This window comes from Chamaea fasciata, unplaced genomic scaffold, assembly GCF_029207755.1.
Source record: "Chamaea fasciata isolate MVZ Bird 193981 ecotype frontalis unplaced genomic scaffold, bChaFas1.0.hap1 SCAF_3, whole genome shotgun sequence".
Taxonomy (NCBI): Eukaryota; Metazoa; Chordata; class Aves; order Passeriformes; family Sylviidae; genus Chamaea; species Chamaea fasciata.
The window spans coordinates 22,375,404-22,401,398 of NW_027094088.1; the positions used below are offsets into that span (position 1 = coordinate 22,375,404).

The window sequence follows — 25,995 nt, forward strand, 5'->3', positions numbered from 1 at the left end:
GGCGCGCGCCCTCATTGGTCAGCGGCCGGAGCGCCGCGCCGCGCCCGCCTCCTCTGATTGGGCGATGTGGAAGTGGGCGGGGCCTCCGGGCCGCGCCCGCCGCTCGTTCCCGCGGCCGCGCCGGGCGGGCGGGGTCAGGAGCGCGGCTGCGCGTGCGCGGGGCCGGCGGCGGCGGCAGCAATGGCGGCCAGCGCCAAGTCCTTCCTGGCCGACGCGGGCTATGGCGAGCAGGAGCTGGACGCCAACTCCGCCCTCATGGAGCTGGACAAAGGTGAGCCCGCGCGGGCTCGGCGCTGTCGCCGGCCTGAGCACAGGGCCCGGGGTGGGGGCTTGGCTTGGTACCGCTTTATCCACGGCGGGGGGCGGAGGAAGGACCCGGGGCTGGAGGAACCTGCGGTAATTCCTGCTGTCTCCTTTAGGCCTCAGGTCTGGCAAGCTCGGGGAGCAGTGCGAAGCCGTCGTTCGTTTTCCGAGGCTCTTCCAGAAATACCCGTTCCCTATTCTCATCAACTCGGCGTTCCTAAAGCTGGCCGATGTTTTCAGGGTGGGGTGAGTATCGGTCTGGTCCTGTCCATTCAAGTCTGCTCCGTGGGAACGCACTGTGCCTTGGCGTGTCGCTGCTTTGGAGTTTGGGATGTCGTGCTTGCCCGGCAGCACCGCTGCGGTACCCGGTCTGCTGCGGTTGTGCTTCATTGAAACTTGTTTTCCACTTCTTTAGTGAGCTTAAGTAGCTGTGAGTGATAACGATGCAGTTCTTGATTTGAGGATTCTCTCCGTGACTGGTTTAAGTTCGCTGGTTTAAGTTTTTCTCCATAAGCACATTCGAATTGTAACTCATAAATGGATGAATGATCACACGTGCATATTTAATCTCTAACAAAGCTCGAAGTATAGCTTTTCCAAGTGCCTGCTGTCTAAGTGATGTATATAATGGAATCAAAGTTGCTTTGTAAAAGCTTACTAAAGTGTGTGTGGATGTTGTGGAATCTTCACTCTTGTCTTCAGGAAGGAAAACAAATTTGCTCAGCACTTGACAGTGGTAATTAGACTTCTCTGTCTTAGTCTTGGATGTGTTTTTCCAGCAGATTTGGATCCTTATGTGTGCACAAAACAGGCATTTGCTTATACCCCTTCTCACTGGGGCACCTTGACAATGGGTTCATTACCCTGGAATTGGGCTTTAGTTTGACACTCCCTGAACTAGAAAATATACTATTGTATATTAATAATCTCTTTTTTACTATATCAACTGTTTCTAAAGCATAGATCTTTCCTTGTCTTAATTTGCTCCTGTAAGTTGTAGTTAAATAATTCAGTATTTAAAATGCTTGAGTTTTTGTTACGAAATAGCCTGACAAAGAAATGTGTGTATTTTCTAACAGGAACAACTTCCTGAGGCTGTGTGTGCTGAAAGTTACTCAGCAGAGTGAGAAGCACTTAGAGAAGATCCTAAATGTGGATGAATTTGTCAAGAGAGTTTTCTCAGTAATCCATAGCAATGATCCAGTTGCTCGGGCTATTACACTCCGGTATGTCTGGTGTGAATGATCCTGATTGACCTCAAATCTGATGAATGGTTCTGGTTTACTTCAAACCTGTAGGTAACTCTCAATGTGCTCATCTGGAATAACAAGGCCAAGTGCAAGGTGTTGCATCTGGGCCAGGGCAACCCCTGGTATCAGTTCAGGCTGGGCAATGAACAGACCAAGAGCAGCCCTGCCCAGACATCTTGGGGGTGCTGGTGGATGAAGAGCTGGACATGACCCAGCCACGTGCACTGGCAGCCCTGAAAGCCAAATGTGTCCTGGGCTGCGTCAAAAGGAGCCTGGGCAGCAGGCCAAGGAAGGGGATTCTGCCTCTCTGCTCCCCTCTGGTGAGACCCATCCTGTAGTGCTGTGTCCAGCTCTGGGACTCTCAGCACAGGAAGGACACAGGCCTGTTGGAGGGAGTCCAGAGGAGGCAACCAAGATTGTTAAAGGGATGGAACACCTCTCTGGTGAGAAAATGGTTAGAGAATTTGGATTGTTCAGCCTGGAGAAGAGAAGGGTACGGGGTGACCTAACTGTGGCTTTCTAGTACTTGAAAGGATCCTAAAGGAACAATGTAGAGGGACTTTTTACAAGCGTTTGTAGTGACAGGACCAGGGGGAACAGCTTCAAACTGAAAGAGAATAGATTTAGATAAGATCTTGTAAAAAAAAATTCTTTGTTACGAGTGTGGTGAAGCACTAGTGCAGGTTGCCTAGAGAAGTTATGGATGCCTCATCCATGAAAGTGTTCAAGGCCAGGTTTGATGGGGCTTTGAGCAACCTGGTCTAGTGGAAGTTGTCCCTGCCCATGGCAAGGGGTTTGGACCTACGTGGTCTTTAAGGTCCCTTCCAAGCCAGGCCATCCTGTGATTTTATGAGTGAAATAAAGGAGGCTTTTTATACAGTGCTCATAGAGTTAAAAGCAAAGACATGTCTTTAAAAAGTGTGAATGATAAGGATTGGTGGTAACAACAACAAGGTTATTAACCACTTATGATGGCAAGAATTTTGTGGAAGGTCCCAGGCAAAGCAGAATTTGCAGTGTTGAAATTTTGTGTACGCCAGAGAAAAAAACTGAATCTGTTGTATGCATAACCCAGACAGTAGCTATATGCAATATATCACATCTTGCCTAGGATACATTTAGACCAAGTGAAAGTGCTTCCTTTTGTGTCAAAATAGTTTTTGTTTACTTGTAACCAAAACTTACATGAACCTTGTTGTGGTTGCAGGGATCTTTCCTCCAGCCTTGTCCTAGTTAGAACTGCTAGTTGATCTCTGATCAATAACTTCTAAGGAAATGCTGTTCTATTACTGATTGCTTTGAGCTTCTGAGAATCAAGTGGGAAAACAAATAAAATTAATCTTTCATGTCACACTCCTGGTTTGGAATCTGTGTCTCTAATGCTGTCCTATGATCCTCTTAGCTGCATCTTCCAGCCCCTGTGCAGGTGAATCCAAATGTGAAGAGAGCACTTTTCTTTCTCTCTTTATATTCTTTTTGGACCTCCATCTAGAACTGTTACTGATTTTACTTCTGAGAGATGGGAGACATTAACAGGGCTTTGATTGATTAGGTCATATGTCCACTTCTTTTTTCTTTCACTTTTTCATTTGAGATTATGCTTTCATGCCCTGGTGTCTCAGAAGTCTGTAAATACAATATGTCTGCATGTTTTTTTGTAGTTCCTGCTCAGTTCTAATATAAGATTGCAGTTGTTGACTGGGATTGAGGGTTATCTTCACAGGCTGCTACAATTTCCAGAAATCCTCTCTGTTTGCAAAAACACTTAAATTACTAATAAATTCACAGGATACATCAAATAAAATTTTAAAATAGCTGTTGGTTCAGTAGTTTAGGTTTAAAATCTTGTCCTGACTTTTTTTTGTTGTCCTCCTTGAATAGTGTCAATAACGAAGAACATGTTGAAAGAAAGAGCTGCTTAAACAAAACTTTGTGGAATTTTATTGCTAGAGGACTATGTAAATATTTCCACAGAACTCTTGCTAAAATTACCATCAGTATAAGTCCTACATTCTTCTTTTAATTGAATTATGCTAAACATGCCTGAAAGGTATCCTTGAAATATTTTTGGCAAAGTATAGGTTGATTTGCTACTTTTTTTTAGCAGTTACATGAAAAGCGTTGCACTTTCTTCACTAATAACCTTATCCGACATCAGTGAAAGATGTTGGGAATAAACCATGCCATAGTGAACACTTAATTTTAAAAGTTTTTGGTAAGTTTCTCATTGTGGCAATTTCAAGCTAAAAGGTATCAAAATGTAATTAAATTTTTATCAAACCGCTGACACAACCCACACACCAAAATTTGTTACATTTAATTACGTGCTTACTTTTAGCATTTGTTTCTGTAATAGTCATGAAAGAGCACATATTTATATAAATGTAGCCTTCTAACCAGTCTTTTTACATTTTTATTTGGTTTCATCCTTTCTTCATGTTCTTCCTGACTTTGCTGTGGTTTATTTCTGTAGGATGTTGGGCAGCATGGCATCCATCATTCCAGAAAGGAAGAATGCACATCACAGTATTCGCCAGAGTTTGGATTCCCATGATAACGTGGAAGTTGAAGCTGCTATATTTGCTGCTGCCAACTTTTCTGCACAATCCAAGTAAGAACTGGGGGTTTTTTTCACTTTTTCGTATTACAGAAAATGGAAACTCCACTAACACTGGCATTCACAATCCTTACTGTTTTCTGTTGTGCTGTCCTTTATAGCAAAACAATTATGTGCAATATTGATGTAAGGAAATCTGAATACAAGTTCATCAGATATTTTTTCCCTAAAATGGAAAGCTCAAATATGAGATTGAGAACTGGAATAGCAGCTTAAATAGTGGATTATTTTACAGGAATTATATTAGCAAAATGTAGTGCTGCTTGAAAGCTTTCATTTTCTCATTTGGTTATGCCTGTGTCCAGGGGTTCTAAAAAGACTTTGGCAGGCACTCTGTTGTGTAACTTTTAATTGTTAAAACACAGTGTTTCATAGTTCAGTCAATTTTTTTTTTTTTAATTTTTAATTCTTAACTTTTTATTTTTCATTTCACCTCTTACTTTCTTTTTTCCACAGGGATTTTGCTGTGGGAATATGTAATAAAATCAGCGAGATGATTCAAGGTATATGTGTATGTTTAATGATAAAGAGGAAAAGCTTTTATTTCTCTGAAAATTCTTTATTATTCATATTTCCATATTAGATATCAGAATGCTGTTGCCCTTAGATTATTACAGTTTTTAAATTAGCTGACCAATAATCTGTCTGGTTATCTTAAATCCTCCTAAAATTTAAGTTTTCGAAGCACCTGTTTGGTACAGAATAAAACCCCATCTATCGTGTGATGGAAAACTTACATAGACTCTCACAGGTTGCTTCAGAGGAGTTAATTTGTGTGTTACCTGCAGTGAAGCAAGGAGCAACTTTCTTAAACAACCATGAAAGTGCTTGATAGTGCTGTCATTTCACACCTAGCTACTACATGAGTTATTTGAAGCCACTGCAGGTGTTTGCACAATCTCTTTTCAGCATTGGTAGCAATCCAGATGCTCTCTGTGCCTCAGAACTGCAAAAAAAAAAGCCACCCCAAGGACTAACTGTGGCTGTGTTTCTTTCCTTATTGCAGGTTTGGCCACACCTGTGGACTTGAAGCTGAAGTTGATCCCTATTCTGCAGCACATGCACCACGATGCCAGCTTGGCCTCCAGCTCCCGGCAGCTGCTGCAGCAGCTGGTGACATCCTATCCCTCCACCAAGATGGTCATTGTTACCCTGCACACCTTTACTCTGCTTGCTGCTTCTTCTTTGGTTGACATTCCCAAGCAGGTAACTCTTCCTAAGGGATGCCTTCCTCTCGAAGTACAAAGCACGTTTTAAGAACACTCAGATTCTGTCTGCTGACCGAAATAAACATGAGGGCTGTGCTGGGTTGGTTGCTTCTGTGTGCTGTTGAGGAAGAATACCCTGAAAATACCCTGCTTCTGCTTTTATATTTTTTGCCTTTCTCTGGTTCCATTTCCAGGCACTGTACCAAACACACTTTACCTTATTTACAGTTCATAATATGTCTTTTTCTAAATCAGGGATTCAAATCAACAAGGATGGATCAGCATGCAGGAAAACAAACACCCTGACTTTTTCTGATAAGACTTCAACTTGCCTGTGGAAGCCAGGCTTCACTTTGCACTTCTGTATATTGTCTTGGGTTGTGGGTGTGCCCTTTGCCTTTCTTTCATGCAAGCACATGAATATTTCAGTAGCATAGGATGCATTTAAAGTGTATTTCTTGGAGAACTTTAAGGAATTTCAATTGGTTCATTAAATTCAGGACTATAAACCAAGTAATGGGAAAGCAGTGATGGAAAACTACAATGCTTTTTATGCTCTGATAATGAGCTTTGTGGATGTGATTTATAGAGCAGCTCTGAACACAGTGACACTTGAGACTCATCCAGCGAATCCTTGGAAAGGAGTCACAAAAATCTATTTGCTTTCTTTCAACCCTGTGTAGCTGTGCAAGGCTGGTGTCTCTGACTGTTGGATAATAGCATTGATCTGTCTGAAACTCTGATGTGGCTCACTTCTATTTCAGATGATGCTTCTAATGGTACTGAATCTAAGTCTACTGAAACAACATTAGAACACTTGATGTGCTGCTTTTATTTTTTTTTTAAATGGCAGTAAACATGGAGATTTAGGCTATATTTCTGCAGCACAACAGCCAGTACTGCATAAAACTGATGTAGCCTGGGTGGGGATGAGACTAAAACCATGGCTGGCATGTTCATACTTTTTCAAGTTAGTTTTGGCTCATTGTGCTCAACATTTCTTCCTCAGTGATTTTGAAAATACTTCCTTCTAGTAGCATCACTCTTAAACAATGAATTTATTTTCTTGCAGATTCAGCTTTTGTTGCAGTACTTGAAAAACGACCCCAGGAAGGCCGTGAAGAGGCTTGCAATCCAGGATTTGAAGTTGTTGGCCAACAAGACACCACATACATGGAGCAGGGAAAATATTCAGGTCTACATGTTTTTTAAGCTAAAGTTTATTATGAAACTTCCCAAGGAGTTGTAGAATTCTTTCCAGAGGAGCGGTTTGGGAGGTAAAGAAAGGAGTAACGTGCATCTCCATACCCTTAAGTTAGGTTACTCTGCCAAGTAGACTAACCAAGTATTAATGAGCAGTTCATAGAATGTCTTCAGCTGGATAAGCTGACACTCAAGGATTAAAGTTGAAGCATTATTACTGAAGGAAGGCATGTGCCATGTAGGAGGCCTTTGTACAGTGAGGAAGTAGCTTTTCCATCTGATGTGACAGCTGCGTGTTTACACTGATGTTAGCGCACTGAGTACACGCCAGTGCTCTGGTGCAAAACAGAGCCTCTGGGATTTGTCACAACATGTCATCCAGCGAGGTGTACTTGAAAGGACAAATGGAATTTTGATTTCATTTCTTGGCATTAATGTGGTTTTTTTTTCCAATAGTCGCCTTGTGACTCCTGTTGTATCAGTGAGAAGGTGTTTACAGTGCACCTGTGCTATTTGGGGAAACTAGAGTTATATTGTAGATATTACTGCTGCCTTCTTTTGGTCACAGCTGCATATAAATTTTTTCTCCTTCCCCTTTTTCTGGTAGAAGTGACTATGGAAAATAACTTCAGTTTACATTAATGGGAAAGTAAATACTTCAAGAACTTAATGGCACAGGGTTAGAGCTCTGCTTTTTCCTGGGTCATTTTTTCTTTGCTTTTGTTACTCCTGGAAGCTACTTTAGCTCTGTGCTGTTGGAGCATAAGGCAGCTGGGAGGAAAAACTATGCAAGTTTTTGATAACAATCGTGTGAGAAATAAAGCATGTTCTGCTTTGTCCCTAGTTCTTGGAGATGATGATTTGGAGTTTGCAGAGCTTTTTGCTTTAGTGAACTGATTTATTCTTCATAATGGCTTAACTCCAGAAATTTATTTCCTTTTAGGAATTTCAAGGAATTACGGGTTTATGGATTTTTTTGTGGAGAAAATGCTACTCTATCCCGTTCTATTTCATTAGTGGTTATCTCAGTACAAGTGAGAGACACTGATAATGTGGCTTTCATTGTCATGTAATATTTGGAAGTAAAGTGGGTCCTGATGGTCGAAATGCGTAGGGAAAAAGTTCCACTGATGTCAGAACTATGCCAGTGACTAGGTTAAAACAAAACCAATCGTCTGAAGCTTGCTACTGCTTGCTGAATGGCATACAGAAATAATAAGAGCTTGTCTGACTTCTGAAATAAGAAGTTGGCATTTTGAGTTGGGAAGTTGTTCCCCATAGTTATATTTATACAGCAGGGACTGGAAGAGACCCTCCTTGTCCCATGGCAAGGCTTGCCCCTTGCACCTTTTTACCCACAGACATTGGTTAGTTTCTTCAGCATTTTAAGTCTGTTCTGTGTAGGTCAGTTGGGAAGTTTGGTCTTTGCACTGTGGAGGCTTCACTGATTTCTAGGCATCAGCTTCAGAAGCTGTTGCTGTCTAGAGCATCCTGCTAATTCCTCTGCTCCTGGCAGTCTTCACAGTTACTGTTTCAGAAATGCCCTAAGAGCTGATCTGATGGCACTGGAGTAAAACATCAGTGTCTTGGGAGACATCAAGACTCATTATCTACCGCAATCATTAGATCTTCCTGTCTGTTGATGCCATTCTATTCAGTGGATTAGCAAAATACTAATTGGTACAAATCACAGATATATTTAGAATCTAACCCTTGCACAATACATATACCTGATAAGAACACCGTGGGGTTTCTTTTGTGTTTGTTTTATGGAACTAATTGTGTTGCTTCTCCTTATTCTGTTACTGGCTCTTTGTCATTCAGTTTTGGCACACTCTAAAGTAGAATGTACTTATATTACATACTTATATTTTCTGTTTATGTCTTATATTACTGTCCCTCCTGTTGACTAAAAAACCAGTGAATGACTCAGTTGTGGGCAATGTTGGCATAAGGAATTGAGTGCAGTTAAGTAACAATGTCCATTTTAAGAGTTATTCAGACCTAAATGCGATAAGGCTTGTGGTAAGATCTGGCAAAAGGCACAAAAGTAAGACAGGAGTTCTACTACAAATGAGTTAAAGCATAAGATACACCTTAATTTATTTGTCAAGATCCTTAAGCTCCTGTTGGGCACCAATACTGCTAAAGGAAATGACACTTGAAACCTTGCTCTTCAGAGGCATATATTTATATTAGACCTTGCAGATGGTTACAATGCAAAATAATCAATATGCCTGGAACTGTCTTAAATTCTTTTATAGTATTGGATCAATGAGACCAGATAATATTTTTGCCACTGATTTTTAATTTATGAATGACTTATAATTGATGTTTCCTAGCATATAGGACCCACTGTTGCTTTTCTGCAAGCCACATCCTCAGTCCTCTAAACCAGGTGCTTGAGGACTTGACTTTTGATTTTTAGTGCAGTATTTTCTGTGGGAAAATCTTGATTCTTAAAACTTCTCAGAGAAGTGCAACTAAACTTTTCATACAGATAGCTCTTGGGACTTCTTACCTCTTTTTTTTTTTTTTCCTGCTGATTTTTAGGCACTTTGTGAATCTGCTCTTAACACTCCCTATGACAGCTTGAAGATGGGCATGTTATCTGTTCTTTCCACGTTATCAGGGACCATTGCCATTAAACAGTACTTCAGCAGTGCTCCAGGTAATAAAACTGGATTAGACCTTTGGCATTTTAATAGTTTGGTTTTCTGCTGTTTCATCTAAACACTTTGTAGCATTTTTCCAAAACTATTTTTGAACTTCAGAGCACTAAAAGAGTCAGACTGTTCATCATATGTAAAATTAAATGGGACACTCTATAGTCATGACAAATGATGGTTTTGTTTTCTGGGTACTGTGGTATATGAAAAGGGCTTTTCCCTTTGGGTCTTCAAGTTTTCTTCATTTTGTGAAGAAATATATAACCTCTCAAATGGCTGACCTGCATTCTGCTTAAAGTGCTTTGAAATCATGGATTTGCATAATTTTTGAGTAGCAGAGTGTAAGAGTGGGCTGGCATGTTACTCTTCCACCCTTGTGGGCTTGACCTACAGCAGTACCAGGTGAACCTTTCTGCTTTGTGACAATATTCTGGAGAAATTGTAGAAAAAGAGTAGACTTTTAAAAGTGATTCAAGGTATCTTGTTCCCAAAATTATGATCACGGTCTTTTCTTTTTTCTTCTTGAAAGCCAGACTGCCCTAATGGGTGTTATGAGCTCAAATACATGGGCTGCAGAAATGGAAATAAAATAGTACATCCTCTTCAGTCATTCTGGCATGGCTTAATAATTAATAGACTCACCAGCTTTTTTTAATCAGACATAATATTTCTTAAGGCAATAGTTCTCTGAGTTCTGAAACATCAACCTTTAGGTCCAAATGTTCTTTCTCATGTGTGTAATTTGGGTAATGTTCAAGAATGAGAAAGTCTCTGGTTTTGTCTGAAGAGAGAAAAACATTTTCATCCTATTGTTTAAACATAAGAAAAAACCCTAAATCAATATAATTGTTTTGCAGAGATGTACTTAAAGAATGTGGTATATTTATGGGCTGTGCAGTTTTATGTTCCATTTGCCCTGCTTCTATTTAGGAGCAGCAGCTACAACTGCAAGGTCATTTGATTTGGTAAAACTAGCCCAGGAGTGCTGTTACCATAATAACCGTGGCATTGCAGCTCATGGGGTGAGGATTCTGACCAACATATCAGCCTCTTGCCAGGAAACAGGTAAGGGAAAGCAAGGGCAGGGAAGTGGCTCTGTTTACAGTCAGGCTTATGCACTTAACACGTATTAACTCGTCCTGTCTGTGAACCTGGCTGTAAATCTGTCTGATCCCTCATGCTGGTCAGGGAGAATGGGGACTGTAATCTACTAGGGAATATTCTGTATGGCTTTATGAATGGTTGGGAAGGTCCCACCTTTGTCTCATTCAGAGAAAATTACTGTGCACAGTAGAATTCGTGCGAAATGAATGCTTGTTTTACCTTTGCTGCAAGACCAGTGAATTGTTGGTCAACCTTTGAAAGACTTTTGCACAAAATCTGTTGCAAAATTATAACAGGGCATTTAGAAGTCTTAGTCCCAAGATGTATGCATGCTTTGCATGGGTCAGTGTGGCTGCTGAATCGTTACTCATGACCTGGAATGGCAGAATTGTTTCTCATCAAAGTAAAGTAAGGCAAAGCAGAAGTGTTAGGAAGATTCTTAACTGTCATGACTGCAACAGCAGTGCAAGCATTACACCAGCTATGGTCAGAGAACAGAAGAGAGAACACGCTGACTCTTTTTCTTTTTGTAGATCTTCTGCCTTTGGAGCAAGATGCAGTTTTTGGCCTAGAAGCTCTTCTTGTTCTCTGTAGTCAAGATGACAGCCCAGGAGCTCAGGCAACCTTAAAGGTGACATTACTGTTGTCTTTCCCTTCACAGCTGTAAATTATAATAACAGCTTGTGTAACAGAGAGGCTGGTGTGCACCAGGTCCTTTCTGGTAGAAGGATAACAGACGGGAGGGATAAGATTTTTCTAGTTTGCCCATAGTCAGAGTTCAGTAGAGAAACTGAGCGTAGCTGTAGTACAACTCCTCTCAGCTCCAGGATAAGAGGAATGTTGCAGGTGGCAGGGAGCATTCGTCTCAGAGGAGCAGCTGTAATAAAACATGAACATTGGAGGGAGGTGTCTCTGGAGAACCAAGAGAATCTTGGAGATAACTTGCGTTTTGGAGATGGAAATGCAACGTACATTATCACAGTTTAATAAGTTATTATTCTTATTTTACCACTTCGGAAGCTATCAGTAATTTTTCTAGTTATTTACCTTAAAGGCTGGTGGTGTTAGAGGCTGCTAATGTTTCTTGAATTTCTGATGTGTTTTTGTGCTGGTAGGTCGGGAACAAAGGCTTGGGCTCTTAGAAAAACCTCATCTGTTGCAGAGTGCATAGTTCTGAAAATGCCAGATCTGCATTTCTGCAGTCCTGCTTGCAGCTAAGCGAGTATGCCTGGCTTTTTTGGTTTTGGAGGCATTGTATTGATTGCAGCTGTGGCTTTTGTGGCTTGCAGATCACACTGACTTGCATGGTGAAGCTTGTGAAGTGCCGCCCTCACCTGAGCCAGTCCGTGGTGGAGTCCCTGCTGACACAGCTGCACAGTGCCCAGGACAATGCCAGGATCCTCATGTGCCACTGCCTGGCAGCCATTGCCATGCAGCTGCCTGTCCTGGCAGATGGGATCCTAGGAGACCTGATGGACCTCTATAAATTAATTGGACAATCTGCCACAGATAAAAAGCAGGAACTCTTGGTAAGACCTCCCTTGATGGATAAAGTCTGTATAAACAATTGTATAAAAAATACAATGGATTGTATTTCAAAAGGCAGCTAAGACATTTGTTATGTGTCCAGGTTGGTGTGCCAGTCTGTAGCCACTATTTTCAATTTTTCATATGTTCAGTGTAGAAATACCTCCTAGATGAAGCTGTACTATGCAGTGTATTCCATTAGATTTTCCAGCAGATGGCACTGCTTAGGCAAACCTGGCTGTTGAAATTATTGGAGTATCTCTAAAGTAATAGTTAAAGGCCAAATGGCAGCTAGCTCCATTTATATAGGATGCTCTGAGGCAAATGACTTAATATACTGCAAGAGAGAAAAATGCTTTCATCACATCTACTTGGAAAAGAATTTGAATTTTAAAAAATATTTACAAGCTTTCTGTTAATTTATTTGGAGCATTTGAAATATTTCAGCTAAAAGGCAGAGTAGAGCTTCCTTAAATGAAAGTTGCTTTTATCTACAAGAAATACTTGGGTTGCTGTAACTATTGAAAAGACATTCAACTGAGAAGTTTTGCAGTTAAAATATATATACATGTAATCGATGTAGTTTTCAGCCCAAAATAAAACAGAAATGGCTTTTTTTTTTCTTCTTTTCTTTAGTTACTGAAATGTAACTTTCTTCCTCACTCCTCCACTCTCTACTAGGTTTCTCTTGCCACAGTGATATTTGTTTCCAGTCAGAAAGCTTTGTCCACAGAAATCAAAACTGTTATCAAACAGCAGCTTGAGAATGCCTCCAATGGATGGACAGCCTACAGGATAGCCAGGCAGGCTTCCAGAATGGTAAGTGAAAATACCTGGAGAAAAATGGTTTGCTGTGATTGAAGGAATGCCAGGGATTTCTTTGAATTGGATAAGGGAAAAAGGAAAATTGTAGGACTTGGGAGGATGAAGTGAATGGGGGGAAAAAAAAATAAAAATCACTTTCCCTCCTGATTCTCTCCTGATTCCCTGGAATGCAGATCCAGACATACATCATTTGGGACACTCATCCCATCAAAATGTTTTTTCACTTGTCCTTTTGAAGTATTTGAGAAGGAGGGAAGTGATGTCCTGGCACTTTCTTGAGCACATACCTAATCTGTATTGTCTGACTGCTCTTTGGAATGTGATGTATGGTTCTCTTTCTTCACTGTGAAAAAAGGAAGAAAAATACACTGTTTCCCTTTTCCCTTGAGTCGGTTCACAGTTGGGGTTAGAATTACACAGAAACCCTAGCATGAGATGCTGGGGTAAATTTCCATAGTTTTTTCTCATCTTATTGAATTATCTTGTGTAAATAAATACTGTACTTTTTTACAGGCTGGTATTTCTTTAAAGTAGCACTTGTACTTTTATTTATTATTAGGATTGCCACAATCGAATCATTGGGAAAAGTTTCAGTATTTCTGTTTTTAAGCTGGGAGTAGTTCTGGAGATGTTCCTGTTTTCTTATTTGTGTAAGTTTTGTAGAAATCCCCAGCCTTCTTTCCCGTTCCCTTTCAGAAACACTCTTGTCATTACAGGGCAACCATGACATGGCCAGAGAACTGTACCAAAGCCTGCTGACTCAGGTGGCTTCAGAGCACTTCTACTTCTGGCTGAACAGCCTGAAGGAGTTCTCCTATGCAGAGCAGTGCCTGACAGGGCTGCAGGAGGACAACTACAGCTCGGCGCTCTCCTGCATTGCTGAAGCCTTGAAATCCTACCACAAAGGGATAGCATCACTGACGGTCAGCACACTTCTCTAGTGGGGAGGGTTCTGGGTCCTTGCTGCAGTGTGGCTCTTTGGGTTCTGTCCTTAACTCTCTGAGAAGTTCTTAAATATGCCTGGCATCTGCCAGACTCTGTTTGGTTCTCCTCCGCAGGCATCTCAGTTGTAACACGCTGCGTCTTGAGAGAAAAGATTCTGTAACTCAGCCAAATGTGATTAGATAGATTTCTCTTTGCTTTTTCCTCTCCCTCCACCCCTCATTTCCTGCCTTGATCAGATCATATGAAATGTGACAGATCTTGCTTAATTAAAGTGACAATACTTATAATTTTCCACTCCTTGCTTTGGGTGAATAAAAGCTATTGTAATAGTCAAGCCTGGGAATTGGCCTAAATTGGCTGCTGTCTTCTTGAAAAATAGAGAAGGATTCAATTGTCTCCCTCCCTCCTGCTGAGTTCATGTTGCCTTCTATTTGACAATGTGATCTCATGGAATCCTAACAGCAAGATAGTAAGAAGAGGGAAGACAGCTCAGTTTTATAAAATCCAACCGGTACCTGCTTTTATGCAAATACTTTCTGCTTCTCTGAAGTGGTAAAAATACCAAGAAGCTGTGTGATGTCTGCAAACGTAAAAAAGAAAAAAGCATTTATGATTAGGGACCTTCAGTTCCTACTGTAGAGTTGCTTCTTAAGCAAAGATGATCCATCTACACACAATACTTTCTTTCATATTTTAGTTTCCATGAAGAAATCTTTACATGCAGTTTTCTGTCTGCCTTTTCAGTGAAGCTGCTTTGCTGTTTTAGTCACTCGACAGTTAGGGTCATGACAATTCAGACATTAGTGTTTAATAAAGTTCAGATATTACTATTTATTAATAAAATGTCCCTGAATATGCTGAAAGGACATAAATTTCTACTTTTGTCCTCTGAAAGACCCATCATTCCTGATGTGTTTGTCTTTGATTGTTGGCTGAGTGAATAAGGCTTTTAATTCAACACTGCGATTTCTCTAACATCAAGAAGACATTGAGAGGAGGACCTCATCTTATTAGATGTTAATATTTAATACAAGCAGGAAAATAACTTGCTTAAATAGGTCATACTGTGATCCAGTAATTTAATTACCCCTTCCTTGGGGTTTGGGATGCTTTTTCTATTGAAGGATTCCTGTCTTCACCTTCTCTGCTAACTTCAGTTCTTGTTGCACATAGTGCTTTTCTGGGTGCAGTGCCCTCCTTATGGATGTTGGTCCAGAGGAGTAAGTACAGGTTTTGTAGGTTAGAGGGGAGGAAATTGGGTTTTACTGCTGGTTGTTGCTGACTTGTTGCATCACTCTGGACAATTTCCCAGCCATGCTTGAGTGTATCAGCTGTAAAAGGAGCCACTCACTGCTTGTCTATAGAACGCAGCCTCTCCAAGTGGAGCAAAGTGCCATAAAATGCACATGACAGCCTTGCTGCTGAAGGCTTTTGCTCTCATCCCTCTGACTTGAGCTTTCCCGTTGCTGCTGTTTCAGTGCAGAGCATGACTCAGCACTGCTGGTACCACAGACCAGTGGTGCATGTGATGAGCCTTGTGTAGCTGCTCCACTCTAGCTGGAAAACACAGTGTCAGTGAATCTCTTCCAGATGTTCAGCCAGCCCAGTTTAGCAACAATGAAATATTCAGACAGTGCCTTGTCGGAAAATTTCTCAATTCCTCCTTGGTATACATAAAACTCTGTCTTGCACTCCAGAGTGTTCTTTCGTGGGAGTTCGTGCACTTGAGGGAAAGAAGTCCCTCTGCTTTATGGATAAGAGGCTCTCCCTGTGAGAGAACAGGGACTTATCAGGGAGTATATTGACCAGAGTCCCCATCTGTCTTGCTGTTTGCTTGGTTGTAGAGTTAGCAAAGGTTTTGAATGGGTCCTGCTCTTTCTGGCACAAATCATGTGTCTCATTAGAAGCATTGGGTTTATTTTTCACTGCTGGTGATCTAATGAAGATACAAAACACTTCTACAGCCATTGGTTAAGTAGCACCAATTTCAAATATGTCAGTAGCAAGCGGTGGGGTTTGAAGAACTTGGCTCGAGCCAAAGAAATATTTCTGTCACTTTCAAAAAGAATTGTAACTCGTTTATTGCCCATGGCAGATAAGGTAAATTGCAGTATTAATGAGACAAGCTTGTATTTCCATTACAAGAATCAAGTCCAATTTGTGCTACTAAAAATGTCTGGATTTTCTGATATGAGTACTTTACTCTTTAAAAGCATGTACTCTCTGTAGAGCAATTACAGTGGAGTGTAGCCCTCTTCCACAGAGGGTTTTCTGAAACCATCCTTGCAAAATAAACTGAACAATTCCAGTTCAAAAGGGATTTTTTTTGTGCCCTTGGAGGAGAAAAAGCAAAGTGATAGATAAGAGAGGCTTAATGGTTTAAATATGAAATAGTCTTATTTTTTCAGTTGAAATCTACTTGGGTGGTTTAAATTGGTTGCAGTGGGCTGATGTTTCCTCACCTTAGTCAATAGTGGGCCAGTTCTCAGATGATGTGATGCTTCGTGAGAAACCAGTTAGCTGATTTTCTGCTGGCAAAGAAATGGTTCTTAGTAAGGTTTTGGGGTAGATTATAACTTTTTGCTTTGAGATGTGACCTCGTGAGGAATAAGAAGCACTGGGGAAGACAGGCATGAGTCTAAAAGAAACTCTTCAGTGCTTTGTTTCTAGAGAGGGCTTGTTCTTCTAAAAATCCAACAGTTAAAGAAAAATAAGTAGTGGATTTTTGGCTTAATTAGGATCAAACCTTGAGTAGTGCAGTTTACCCCCTTCTGGATGTCCTAAACTGTCACAGATGCTTCTGCAAGTCAGATAAGCTCTTAGGGAGCAAAGCTTCATAGAACTGTATTTTCTGAACAATAGCAGCTTGTCTACCCTCCTAGAATCCTGTTATTTACTGTTCTTACTTACCACTAGACCGTGTCTCTTGCCTTCATCAAATGCAAGGTTCAGTGCTCCCACAATATTCCCATCCATTTCACAGTTCCAAAAAAATCACCCCTTCCCCTTGCTGTGGGTAACTCTTTTCTTTCTCTGCCAATTCTTTTTCTTCTGGCTGATGCAGAGAATCACTTTTTCAGTCCTTGTGTTTCTTGTTTGCTATCCAATTCAGTGTAGTTTTTCTTATGGTAAAGACTCTCTGGCCTAATGTCATTTGAAGCCTAATGGCTTGGCCTTAGGAAAAGAGGAAATAGGTGCCTTGACAGTATTTTAGCAGCTGAAGTCGTATTTGTTACAAGGGTGACATGCTTGGAATATGACTTAGTAATTACGTTACTTCTATGCCATGTATATTTAATATGATTGAAATTGAGCAAACCTGTTAAATGTAGTTTTTAAAAGTACAGCTTTTAGAATTGAACTTAAGGATTCAGTTTTCTGATGAGAATGTTCAGTGACACTGCAGTGTAATTTTATCATTTTTTGCTTTTGACCTACTTTGCCAACATTCCTATTACTGTGTTTCAGGCTGCTAGTACACCACTTAATCCTCTGAGCTTTCAGTGTGGTTTTGTGAAACTCAGGATTGACCTTCTGCAAGCTTTTTCTCAACTTATTTGTACCTGCAACAGCCTAAAAACAAGTCCACCCCCAGCTATTGCCACAACGATTGCTATGACATCAGGAAATGATCTTCAGAGGTGTGGACGCATCTCCAACCAGGCACGTGCTCCCCTTCTACTCTTGTGCAGTTATGTTTGTGACTCTGGCAGGAATTTTGCTTCTCAGCAAACATACTTGACAAAATAAATGAAAAGTAGTTGTGAAGTGGGGTTTTTTTTGAATCGGGAACTTTGGTTTTCACCTGTAGCTACTGCCTGTAGCAGGCTATATTTTGAAGCTGAGTGTGCACATGTGTTTTCTCCTCCAGTCATGCACACAGCTTCCAAGGATATGGATGTAGCAAGTCCCTTGGTACACTCAAACTTTTCACACTTTGCTTTGAAACAGCTCAGACACACTGAGTACACTAAGGAAGAATATATATTCCTGAAGATGATTCTGCAACTCCTTTTGCTGAGAGTTGGCAACTTCCTTGGTACTGTATGGAACACCAAGGAGGTTTGCTTCTAAATCCATGTAGTCTGCAAGGAGGAATCAGTGGGTGGCCATTGAAAGACAGAGCAATTTGATTTACCAGTAGGGGATGGATGGAGGAGGTTGTTGGTGGAGTTTTTTCTTTTGCTTTGTTTTTAACCCAAGGAGGATATTTTGTTGGTGCAGGAAAAAAACCTGTTTAATGCATGGATAACGGTCTGTCACTTTGGTAATCTTAATCTTAGTGAAGAAGCAAGAACTTTATAAATTTTTCTCCAATATGCCACCTTATTCCTTCAGTGTTGTATGTTACAGTGTAGTGGTTTTCTGGATGTGTGGGCTTTTGTTTGTTTTGCTCTGCTTTGTGTTTTTGCCTAGTAACGTTGTCTCTGCAGATGAAACACTCCATGGAGGAATTCCGAAACTTGGCTACCCGGTATGGGGATCTGTATCAGTCATCTTTTGATGCAGATTCAGCAACGCTAAGGAATGTAGAACTGTATCCTTTAAAAATCCTAGAGTTTGTCTACTTTCCTTCTCACGTGGACAGCACGAAGCATAAGAATCCTCTTTTCTATGGAGACTGCCACAAAGTAATTTTGAAAGTTTATAACATAAAACTTAGCTGCCAATTGCTTAAAACCTATTTGAAAATAAACATCACCATATTGTTGTTTGGAATTACTTGATAAACAAGTTAGGACACAAAAATTGGAGCAGCATATAACTTGGTGTTTTCACAGTTCTTGCTCTTTGCTTTCTAAATGAGTAACAACTGTAGGATTACTTCACAGAAGTAAGGAAAAGTGCCACTAAATACACTGCATTTCTTGGTTTAGGTGCCAACTTTGAAAGTCTTTTGACTCCTTAGTATTAATATCAGACAACAGCAGAGCTGCCTGTTGATTTCACATGCAATAGAAGCTCTGATTTTGGATCCAGAATCTGCAAGGTAGGTTTGATAGTTAACTGCATACTCTTTTTCTGCTTATTAATAAATCCTTGGAGCTTTAAACCTAGGAATTCAAGGAATGTTCTGAAAGTTTCTCTGTAGACCTTTCTAATTATATTCTGGGCTGGCTTGAGGATCTGTTGTTGCTGTGCTGTACCTGGCAGACTGGGGACTCTCTTTTGCGTTCTGCATTTCATACTGATTTTGCTCTTGAGAGCACTGTACTGGACTTACCTTAAATATAGACTTGAACTTTTAATCTCTCCTTTAGCCACTTATTTTAATTTGTGTCGTTGTGTGTTAGATCCCATACCTGTTGCTTGCACTTGCAAGTGCACCTTAGCTTCCTTCTGTTGTGAAATACAACAGAAGGAAGTTGTATTCCTTCCAAATTATCCTATTCCCAAAGTTGTGAAAACACATGCATTAAAATAGTTGAAATTTTTAATGTAAAGCCATCACCTCTGGCTCTTTTTCTAACAGTAAACTTAAATTCACTAGAAAACAACATTGAAGTACTGATGAATTGAATCACTGTTTCAAACTCCCAGGCTGAGATTCAATTGAAAGTACTGTGGATAAAATCTCTCAGTGATCTTACAGTTGGTAATAAAAGTGAACATCCTAAGTGACTAAGTAGTACTCATTATGAATTAAGCATTGCTTAGGAGGTGTATTAGTCAAATTTGTATGAAGCTGGATGTCTGCAAGGTGGAATTCTATTCAAAGGAGGAGATTATAAACTTTGAGATTTAGTTTTAATTCTGACTGGCAATCTTGCTTTGTGTTGTGGGATTTTCATGACTGTTATAAACACTGCAGGGTTCAGTAAAAGTCAGGGGAAGTAAGCATGCTGAGTCTATTAGACTTGTAACTGCTTCAGCTGAGAGAGTGGGCAAAAGAAGTGGGTGAATAAGTGGTAGTTAAGAAAGATTTAAATGTAAATGGCAAGTGTTATAGTGGAAAAATAATTTTAAAAACAGAGTTAACAGTTTGAAAGATTTCTTAATGGATTCTTGTCACATCTGTTTGATAGTGTGCCTTCCAGGTTACGATGAGAAAGGTAAGTTAGACATAATGAAAAGTTTCTTCTTTTTTCTTTTTTTTTTTTTTTTTTTTTCTTTTCTTTTTTTTTTTTTTTTTTTAGTTTCCAGGAATATAGCTCAAATGGAACAGCTCAGGTTGAAAGTGAATATGAAAGAAGGATGATGTCTGTATTTAATCACGTGCTAGAGGAAGTGGAATCCCTCAACAGGAAGTATGCTCCTGTGTCTTACTTGGCAAGTAACAGTTTTAAATGTATATTGTGTAGAGAAAGGGGCCAAAACCTCAGAACTCCATCTATCTGTGGCTGGCGAGAAGTTCTTGAAGTATTTTTAAACAAGTGTGTCCCTGTAGAGATCATTTGTGTCAGTAATGTAAAGTAACTGAGAATGCTTCCCAGTTACTTTACATTACTGACACAAATGATCTCTACAGGGACACACTTGTTTAAAAATACTTCAAGAACCATTTTGCTAGGATGTCTGTAACTTTACTGGTCTGATTAATAATAATCGATTTTTAAAAAGTCATTTTAAAGAATGTTTTAAAAATCTTTTTAAAATTCTTTTTAAAAGAGCACAGCAGATGCTGATGAGATAACTGTCAGGTCTCTGTCAGACCCCTCACCACACTCGCATTCAAACACTGGAGCACATTCTCTTTGTTTATGTCCTTGCTGTGAAGGAATTCTCCCGCTCCCACACGGCAGCCTGGCTTTGGTCCCTGGGCTGGTGGTGGTGAACACTGTGCTTTGGAGTGTAGCATTTCTCTTATCAGTGCAGGTCATCAGAGAGCACAGTGTGGAGTGTGCTGGGTGCAAACAGTGAGCTGATAACGCCCTCCTTTACAGGGCTGCTGGGTTTGTCTCTTACTGCTCATGAACATCATAAAGCTGAAGTGCACGTTAGTGGGAACAAGGTAGTTTGTTTGTCGTGGCTGGCATCTATTTGCCCTGTTTCTAAATACAACAGTCCTTATCAATTCCAAATAGGACAAATGTAAATCATGTAAACCACAGCAAAGGTAAACCCTGTAAACTTAGTTGTGCCTGGCTCCACACCACGGCAGCTTGGTGACTTCAGGGGAACTGCTTGTGTTCATTCATCTGAGCCAGAGGCATGGTGCAGCAGGGAATGAAAGAGTAGACAAGAGACTTAAAACCGAATTATTGCATGAAGTTGTGATAGATGCCAGTCTTTTTGCTTGGAGGGGAGTTGTTTTTTTAGAGTTTTTGTGTATGAGTGTTTCAAGCAGATCCTGCTCTGCCAACTCTTACACTAGGAGTGGAAAGATCTGTACTTTTGCTTGGCCTCCTTGTTTTTTCCAGAGCAGAATACCTCCTTCAATAAGGAGCAGAATATAAACAGAGAGGCTGAATGTAGTCACTGTCATCTTAGTGGCTCTAATTCTATGACTGTATTAATATATTTTTTGACTTAAAATGGAAATTCCTGCTGTTTCAGTACCTCAAGTACATGTCTTTTTCCTGTGTCACGAATGATACTTTTTCTCAATTGTTTTGGCTCTTGTTTCTTGCAGCATACAGCTTGTCTGTGCAATGCTGTCATTGCCTTGTTGAAGGTGCCCCTTTCATTTCAAAGGTACTTTTTCCAAAAGCTGCAGTCTACAAGTATTAAGGTATGTACTGCTCAAATAGGACCTCAAATTTCTCTTTACAGAGATTTTCATGAGAAAAGCCCTACTGAAGGCACAAAGCTTCAGCATTTTTAGTGAAGATACATAACTCAAATAGCATTTGGGTTAATCTGTTAGGAATAACTTGAATAACATGGACGTATGGTTGCTCTGAACCACTAGACTGTCATTTAGGCAAGTGGGATTCAGTTCTTTGATTGCAAAGCCTTAAAGATAAAATGTAGCTGGAATTCTTGTTGATTCTGAGTCTGCAAAGCTCAATAATTCTGGTCCTGGGAGGGCAGCTTTTATAGAATTGTATTGGTTTTTTGTCCTTTTCCTCTAAAAAGCAATGTTCTCTATCTTGGAAGAAAATTGTCATATATATCAGCTCACTGACTAAGAATGACTACATATAACTATGGTTGTGGGGTTTTTTGTTTTCTCAAGTGCTCCTTTTTTCTGGGAAAAGTAAAAGCCTTAAATTTTTTAATATTTACTCTTACTGCATTTTGCTTGTTTGTTCAGCTTCATATACTCGTGGCTATTCTGTGGAAGATTTTTTCCACATTTTTTGAGAAGTGAAGTAAATGAAACTGATACAAAGATAATATCTGGTATTGCTGATGATGTTTATTAATTTAGTAATGAGCTTCTGATAATATCTGTGTTTCCATTTGCTGATTTTCCTACCCAACCTCTCCTTGGAAATTTTTTCTATGAGAAGGTGTCCTTTTTCATCCTTGAATTTTGTTGGCTTTTCTGGAGGCTTATAATTACATTTTGATCTGTTTACTTGTGTTCCAGCTTGCTCTGTCCCCGTCTCCAAGGAACCCAGCAGAGCCTATTGCAGTACAAAACAACCAGCAGTTGGCCCTCAAGGTGGAAGGAGTGGTTCAGCATGGATCTAAGCCCGGCCTTTTCCGTAAAATCCAATCTGTCTGTCTGAATGTCTCTTCAGTGCTGCAGAGCAAATCTGGACAAGAATATAAGGTGTGGATAGAATGGAGTCAGGAGTCTTAAGCTTTTTTGCTGTGTTTTGCCGTTCTTTTGTTTGACTCTGGGTAGCAGGATTTCCAGGATGAGATGAATGGGTGGTTCTGTAATCCCTTCACTCCTGCCAGTTGACATTCAAGCACTGGCCAGAGCCAAGCATAATGTGTGGAGGGGATCTGGGATTTTTAAGTCTGCAATATGTCAATACCCTTTTTTAACAGCTCTTCTTCCAATCAAAGAGGCTTTGTGACATTAAGAGTAAGTCATTAGGAATCTGCCTGAGATGAGGAAAACTCACCCTAGTTATATGTCATACAAAACTCTGCAGGGAAAAAAAACCCCAAACCAGGAATAGATTATTCTCTACCACATTGTCTCCAGAATTTTTTTATAGTCATCTGAAGGTTCTTTTATTTTGTCTGTGGAAATTGTGAGGACAGAGTGTCCAAATGAAATAGCATCTGAGGGGAGACACATTAAATTCAAGTCAACACTTTTATCAAAGATTGCATGCCTGGGGTTTAGCTTCTGCTAACATGTGAAACTTAGTGAAAGGTCTGGTTTTGGTGGATTTTTGGGTTGGGTTTTTGTTTGTTTTGTTGTTTGGTGTTTTGAAGAGGAATAGGAGAAAGTCAATGGCTTGTAAAAGAACAGGAGTAGGAAGTGTGTGATGTTAGACTCACATTATTTTGTGAAAAAGCAGAACCTCAGGTAGAAGATGACTTGTTAGCTTGTCAGGCTGTCTCAAGTATGCTCACGTATTGGTTTAGGAGAATTGAGGACAGATTTTTCCTTTTTCCTCCTCTCTCCTTCGAATGGAGAGCTGAAAACTTATTTTTGGGAGGTTTATGTAAAATGGTGTTATAACCTCCCATCTGTGTTCTCAGATTCCTATTGACAGCATGACCAATGAAATGGAGCAGAGGGTGGAACCGCACAACGACTACTTCAGCACTCAGTTCCTGCTAAACTTTGTGATCCTTGGCACCCACAACATCACAGTGGAGTCCTCTGTGATAGACTCAAATGGTATTGTCTGGAAAACTGGGCCTAAAACGACGATTTTTGTTAAGTCTCTTGAGGATCCATACTCTCAGCAGGTCCGTCTGCAGCAGCAGCAAGGACAGCCTCCATCCCAGCAGCAGCAGCAGAGAACCGCCTACTCACGCTTTTGATTCCCAGGAGTGCTCAGCTGGTGTTGCGGTTTTTCTTGGACACCTTTGTTGTTTTTTTTTTTTTTTAATCCTTTTTTTTGGAAGACTTTTTATTATAACCGTCTCCTGAGAAAGTCTCAGGTGCCAGTTTGTTGCTTTTGAAATCGTCTGGGGTAAATTTGAACTTGATTCAGCAGAGGCAGCTGCTCAAATTTGGAGTTGTGCTCTTACTATAAGAACTTCTACCTGATCTGTAACTTCTGTTTACAAACCTGTTCCAGCAGGCTCCACAAACTACAGTTGAAGGGGACACTAAGAGCTTGTTGACTGGTACTTTCCATGTTTTTTGAAGCACACCTAGGTTCTAATGTCATGCTTACAGGACATTGGGGAAACACTGCACTTTGGCTGGTTATACAGAAATGAGTGTAATACCAAGTGTGTATCTTTTAATGTGAAGGAATTGGCAGGAATATCCAGAGATTCTTTTTCTGACATTTTAATAGCAAGTTCCAGTGTTTGGCTGGTGTATGTATGTTATGACAATTCATCAGCACTACTTAATGCATGCAGCTGAAGGAAAAAAATTGCAGTTCACTTGTGATACCCAGTCACTTCAGAGGGAGGAGACTGGTTGAGGGGTTGCTGTCTGGGGAGTCTTGCAAGAGGCAGAGTTTTGCAGGTGGGAATAATCACTGTCTCTCAGATGATATGGAAGATATTACTGTGTTTTTAAATTTTCATGCATTTGTGTTACTGAAGCCTTTCATTTTGTTGGGGTGTTTTTTTATTTACTCTTTTAAGAGGGAAGTTAAAATGAATGACAACTTGCAAGTTAACGGCTTTGTCTTTTAAAAGGAGTCCTTTATACCAAAACTTTGTACACTTATGTACTCTTTGACCAACTTTTGGAGCTTAATTGTTAATTTTACAAGATATCTTGAAATGGAATTTGCCAATTCTAGACATGGATCCAGCATAATATTGGAAACACACTGCTTCATACATAATTTTCACACTTCCTTTGTGGTATAAAAGGCAGAACTGTATCCAGGCTCACAGGCAGTAGATCACATAACATGACCTTCACCTGGTCTTCATAAATAGTCTCTGCTTTTGTATCACTCTGCAGGAAAGCAGGACCCACTTGAGTGAGGAGGAGGAAGGATGACACTTCTTACATACTGGAGCTTGTTAATCCCTCCCATTGAAGCAGAAATTTTTATTGTTATTTCCTCAGCAAATTCCCATGATACTGTTATTTCTTCAATCTGATTTTATTCTAGAGGTGACTGGAGTTTACAGATTTTGCTTGCTTCAAGTGCAGAGAATATGATAATGAATTGCAGTAAGCTGAGGCTTCTTTTGCATAGCAGGATGAAGAAATTTTTGCTATGTTTTCCCACAGTAATTCCTCTTGGCTTGAGACTGTGAAAAAAAAGAGAAAAATGGGAAGTGATGATGCTAGATGTCATATCTTGGTCAGGCTGTAATCCTAACTAGAAAAGATAATTGGAATGCAAGGTTGAAACAGAAGACATAAAATTGGTGAAAAGTTGAGCAGCATCCCTCTTAAATGATTTTCCTTTTGAGCAGGAGACATGAAGTGCCACTGCCTTTCAAGCGGACTGAGGAAACTGGTGGTTCTGTCCCACTTTTGTGGTTCCATACCTATAGTTTGGGATGTGTATATATCTATATGCAGCTGTGTGTGCATACATGTAGCTGTAGCTACATCTAGTTAAATGGTGCAGAAAGAGGTGATTGACCTGCTTGCTCTCTGTCAGACTGAGGATCTGAACTCTTTGTGGTCAGTTGGGTTTTTTCATTAAAGCCACAGATCAGTGTCTTTACCACAAAAACCTCTGTATTTTAATGGAAAAAAAAAAAAAAGAGAGAGACTAAGAGGTCAAACAATTTTTTTTTATCCTGAATAATGAATGTGTGTTTCTTGCTGTTATTGACCAATCTGTTGGTGGAAACCTTTGATGGTGCCATTCCAAACCAACTCAGAAATCACAAGACATTTCCATGCTGGGGAAGAAACTTTTCTCTTAAGTCATGTGATGTTCAGAGTGCACAGCTAAACTTTTGAGAAGCCTAGTAGGAAGAAACCCAACCTGATCCAGGGAAAGCCTTGCCTGGCCTGAGGCTTTACTGTCTGTGAGCTGGTGAGATTAACCCTACTACAGCTGTAAAAAGTGTTCCTTCTTTAAACATAACTGCCCACCTGATCTGAGAGGCCTCTAGAACTCCAAGAACTTGTATCCGTTTTAAAGCCAAGCAAATAATAATTGAAGCCCGAGAATCTGGATGTTAGGTGTGGGAGACTGCAGAAGCAGGAAAATTGCAATTGCTCCTTATTGGGAATAAGCTTGTATAGGAAGGTGCCTTGCTTTTCAAATACCTGTATTTCTAACAAACTGTGCAGAATTTCTCATGCTGACTCATTTGCAGGTTAGTTATATGTTGTGTGCTGATCAGGAAAGGCCCTGGACCTATTAGTAAATTCTCCTTTTATGTAA

At 40.2% G+C, this 25,995-nt stretch overlaps 1 protein-coding gene across 1 annotated transcript; it reads left to right on the plus strand.

Moving 5' to 3' along the window:
• Window positions 1–180: 180 nt before the first annotated feature.
• Window positions 181–25,995, plus strand: INTS7 (integrator complex subunit 7). Its single transcript, XM_066178319.1, has 20 exons — window positions 181–271; window positions 420–549; window positions 1,383–1,529; window positions 4,027–4,164; window positions 4,627–4,673; window positions 5,177–5,376; window positions 6,451–6,573; window positions 9,135–9,252; window positions 10,181–10,315; window positions 10,888–10,985; window positions 11,644–11,883; window positions 12,563–12,700; window positions 13,423–13,629; window positions 17,120–17,314; window positions 18,085–18,188; window positions 18,573–18,641; window positions 19,789–19,921; window positions 21,225–21,323; window positions 22,128–22,313; window positions 23,204–25,995. Exons 1-20 carry the CDS (start codon window positions 181–183, stop codon window positions 23,489–23,491), a joined length of 2,886 nt encoding a protein of 961 aa, XP_066034416.1. The 3' UTR covers window positions 23,492–25,995.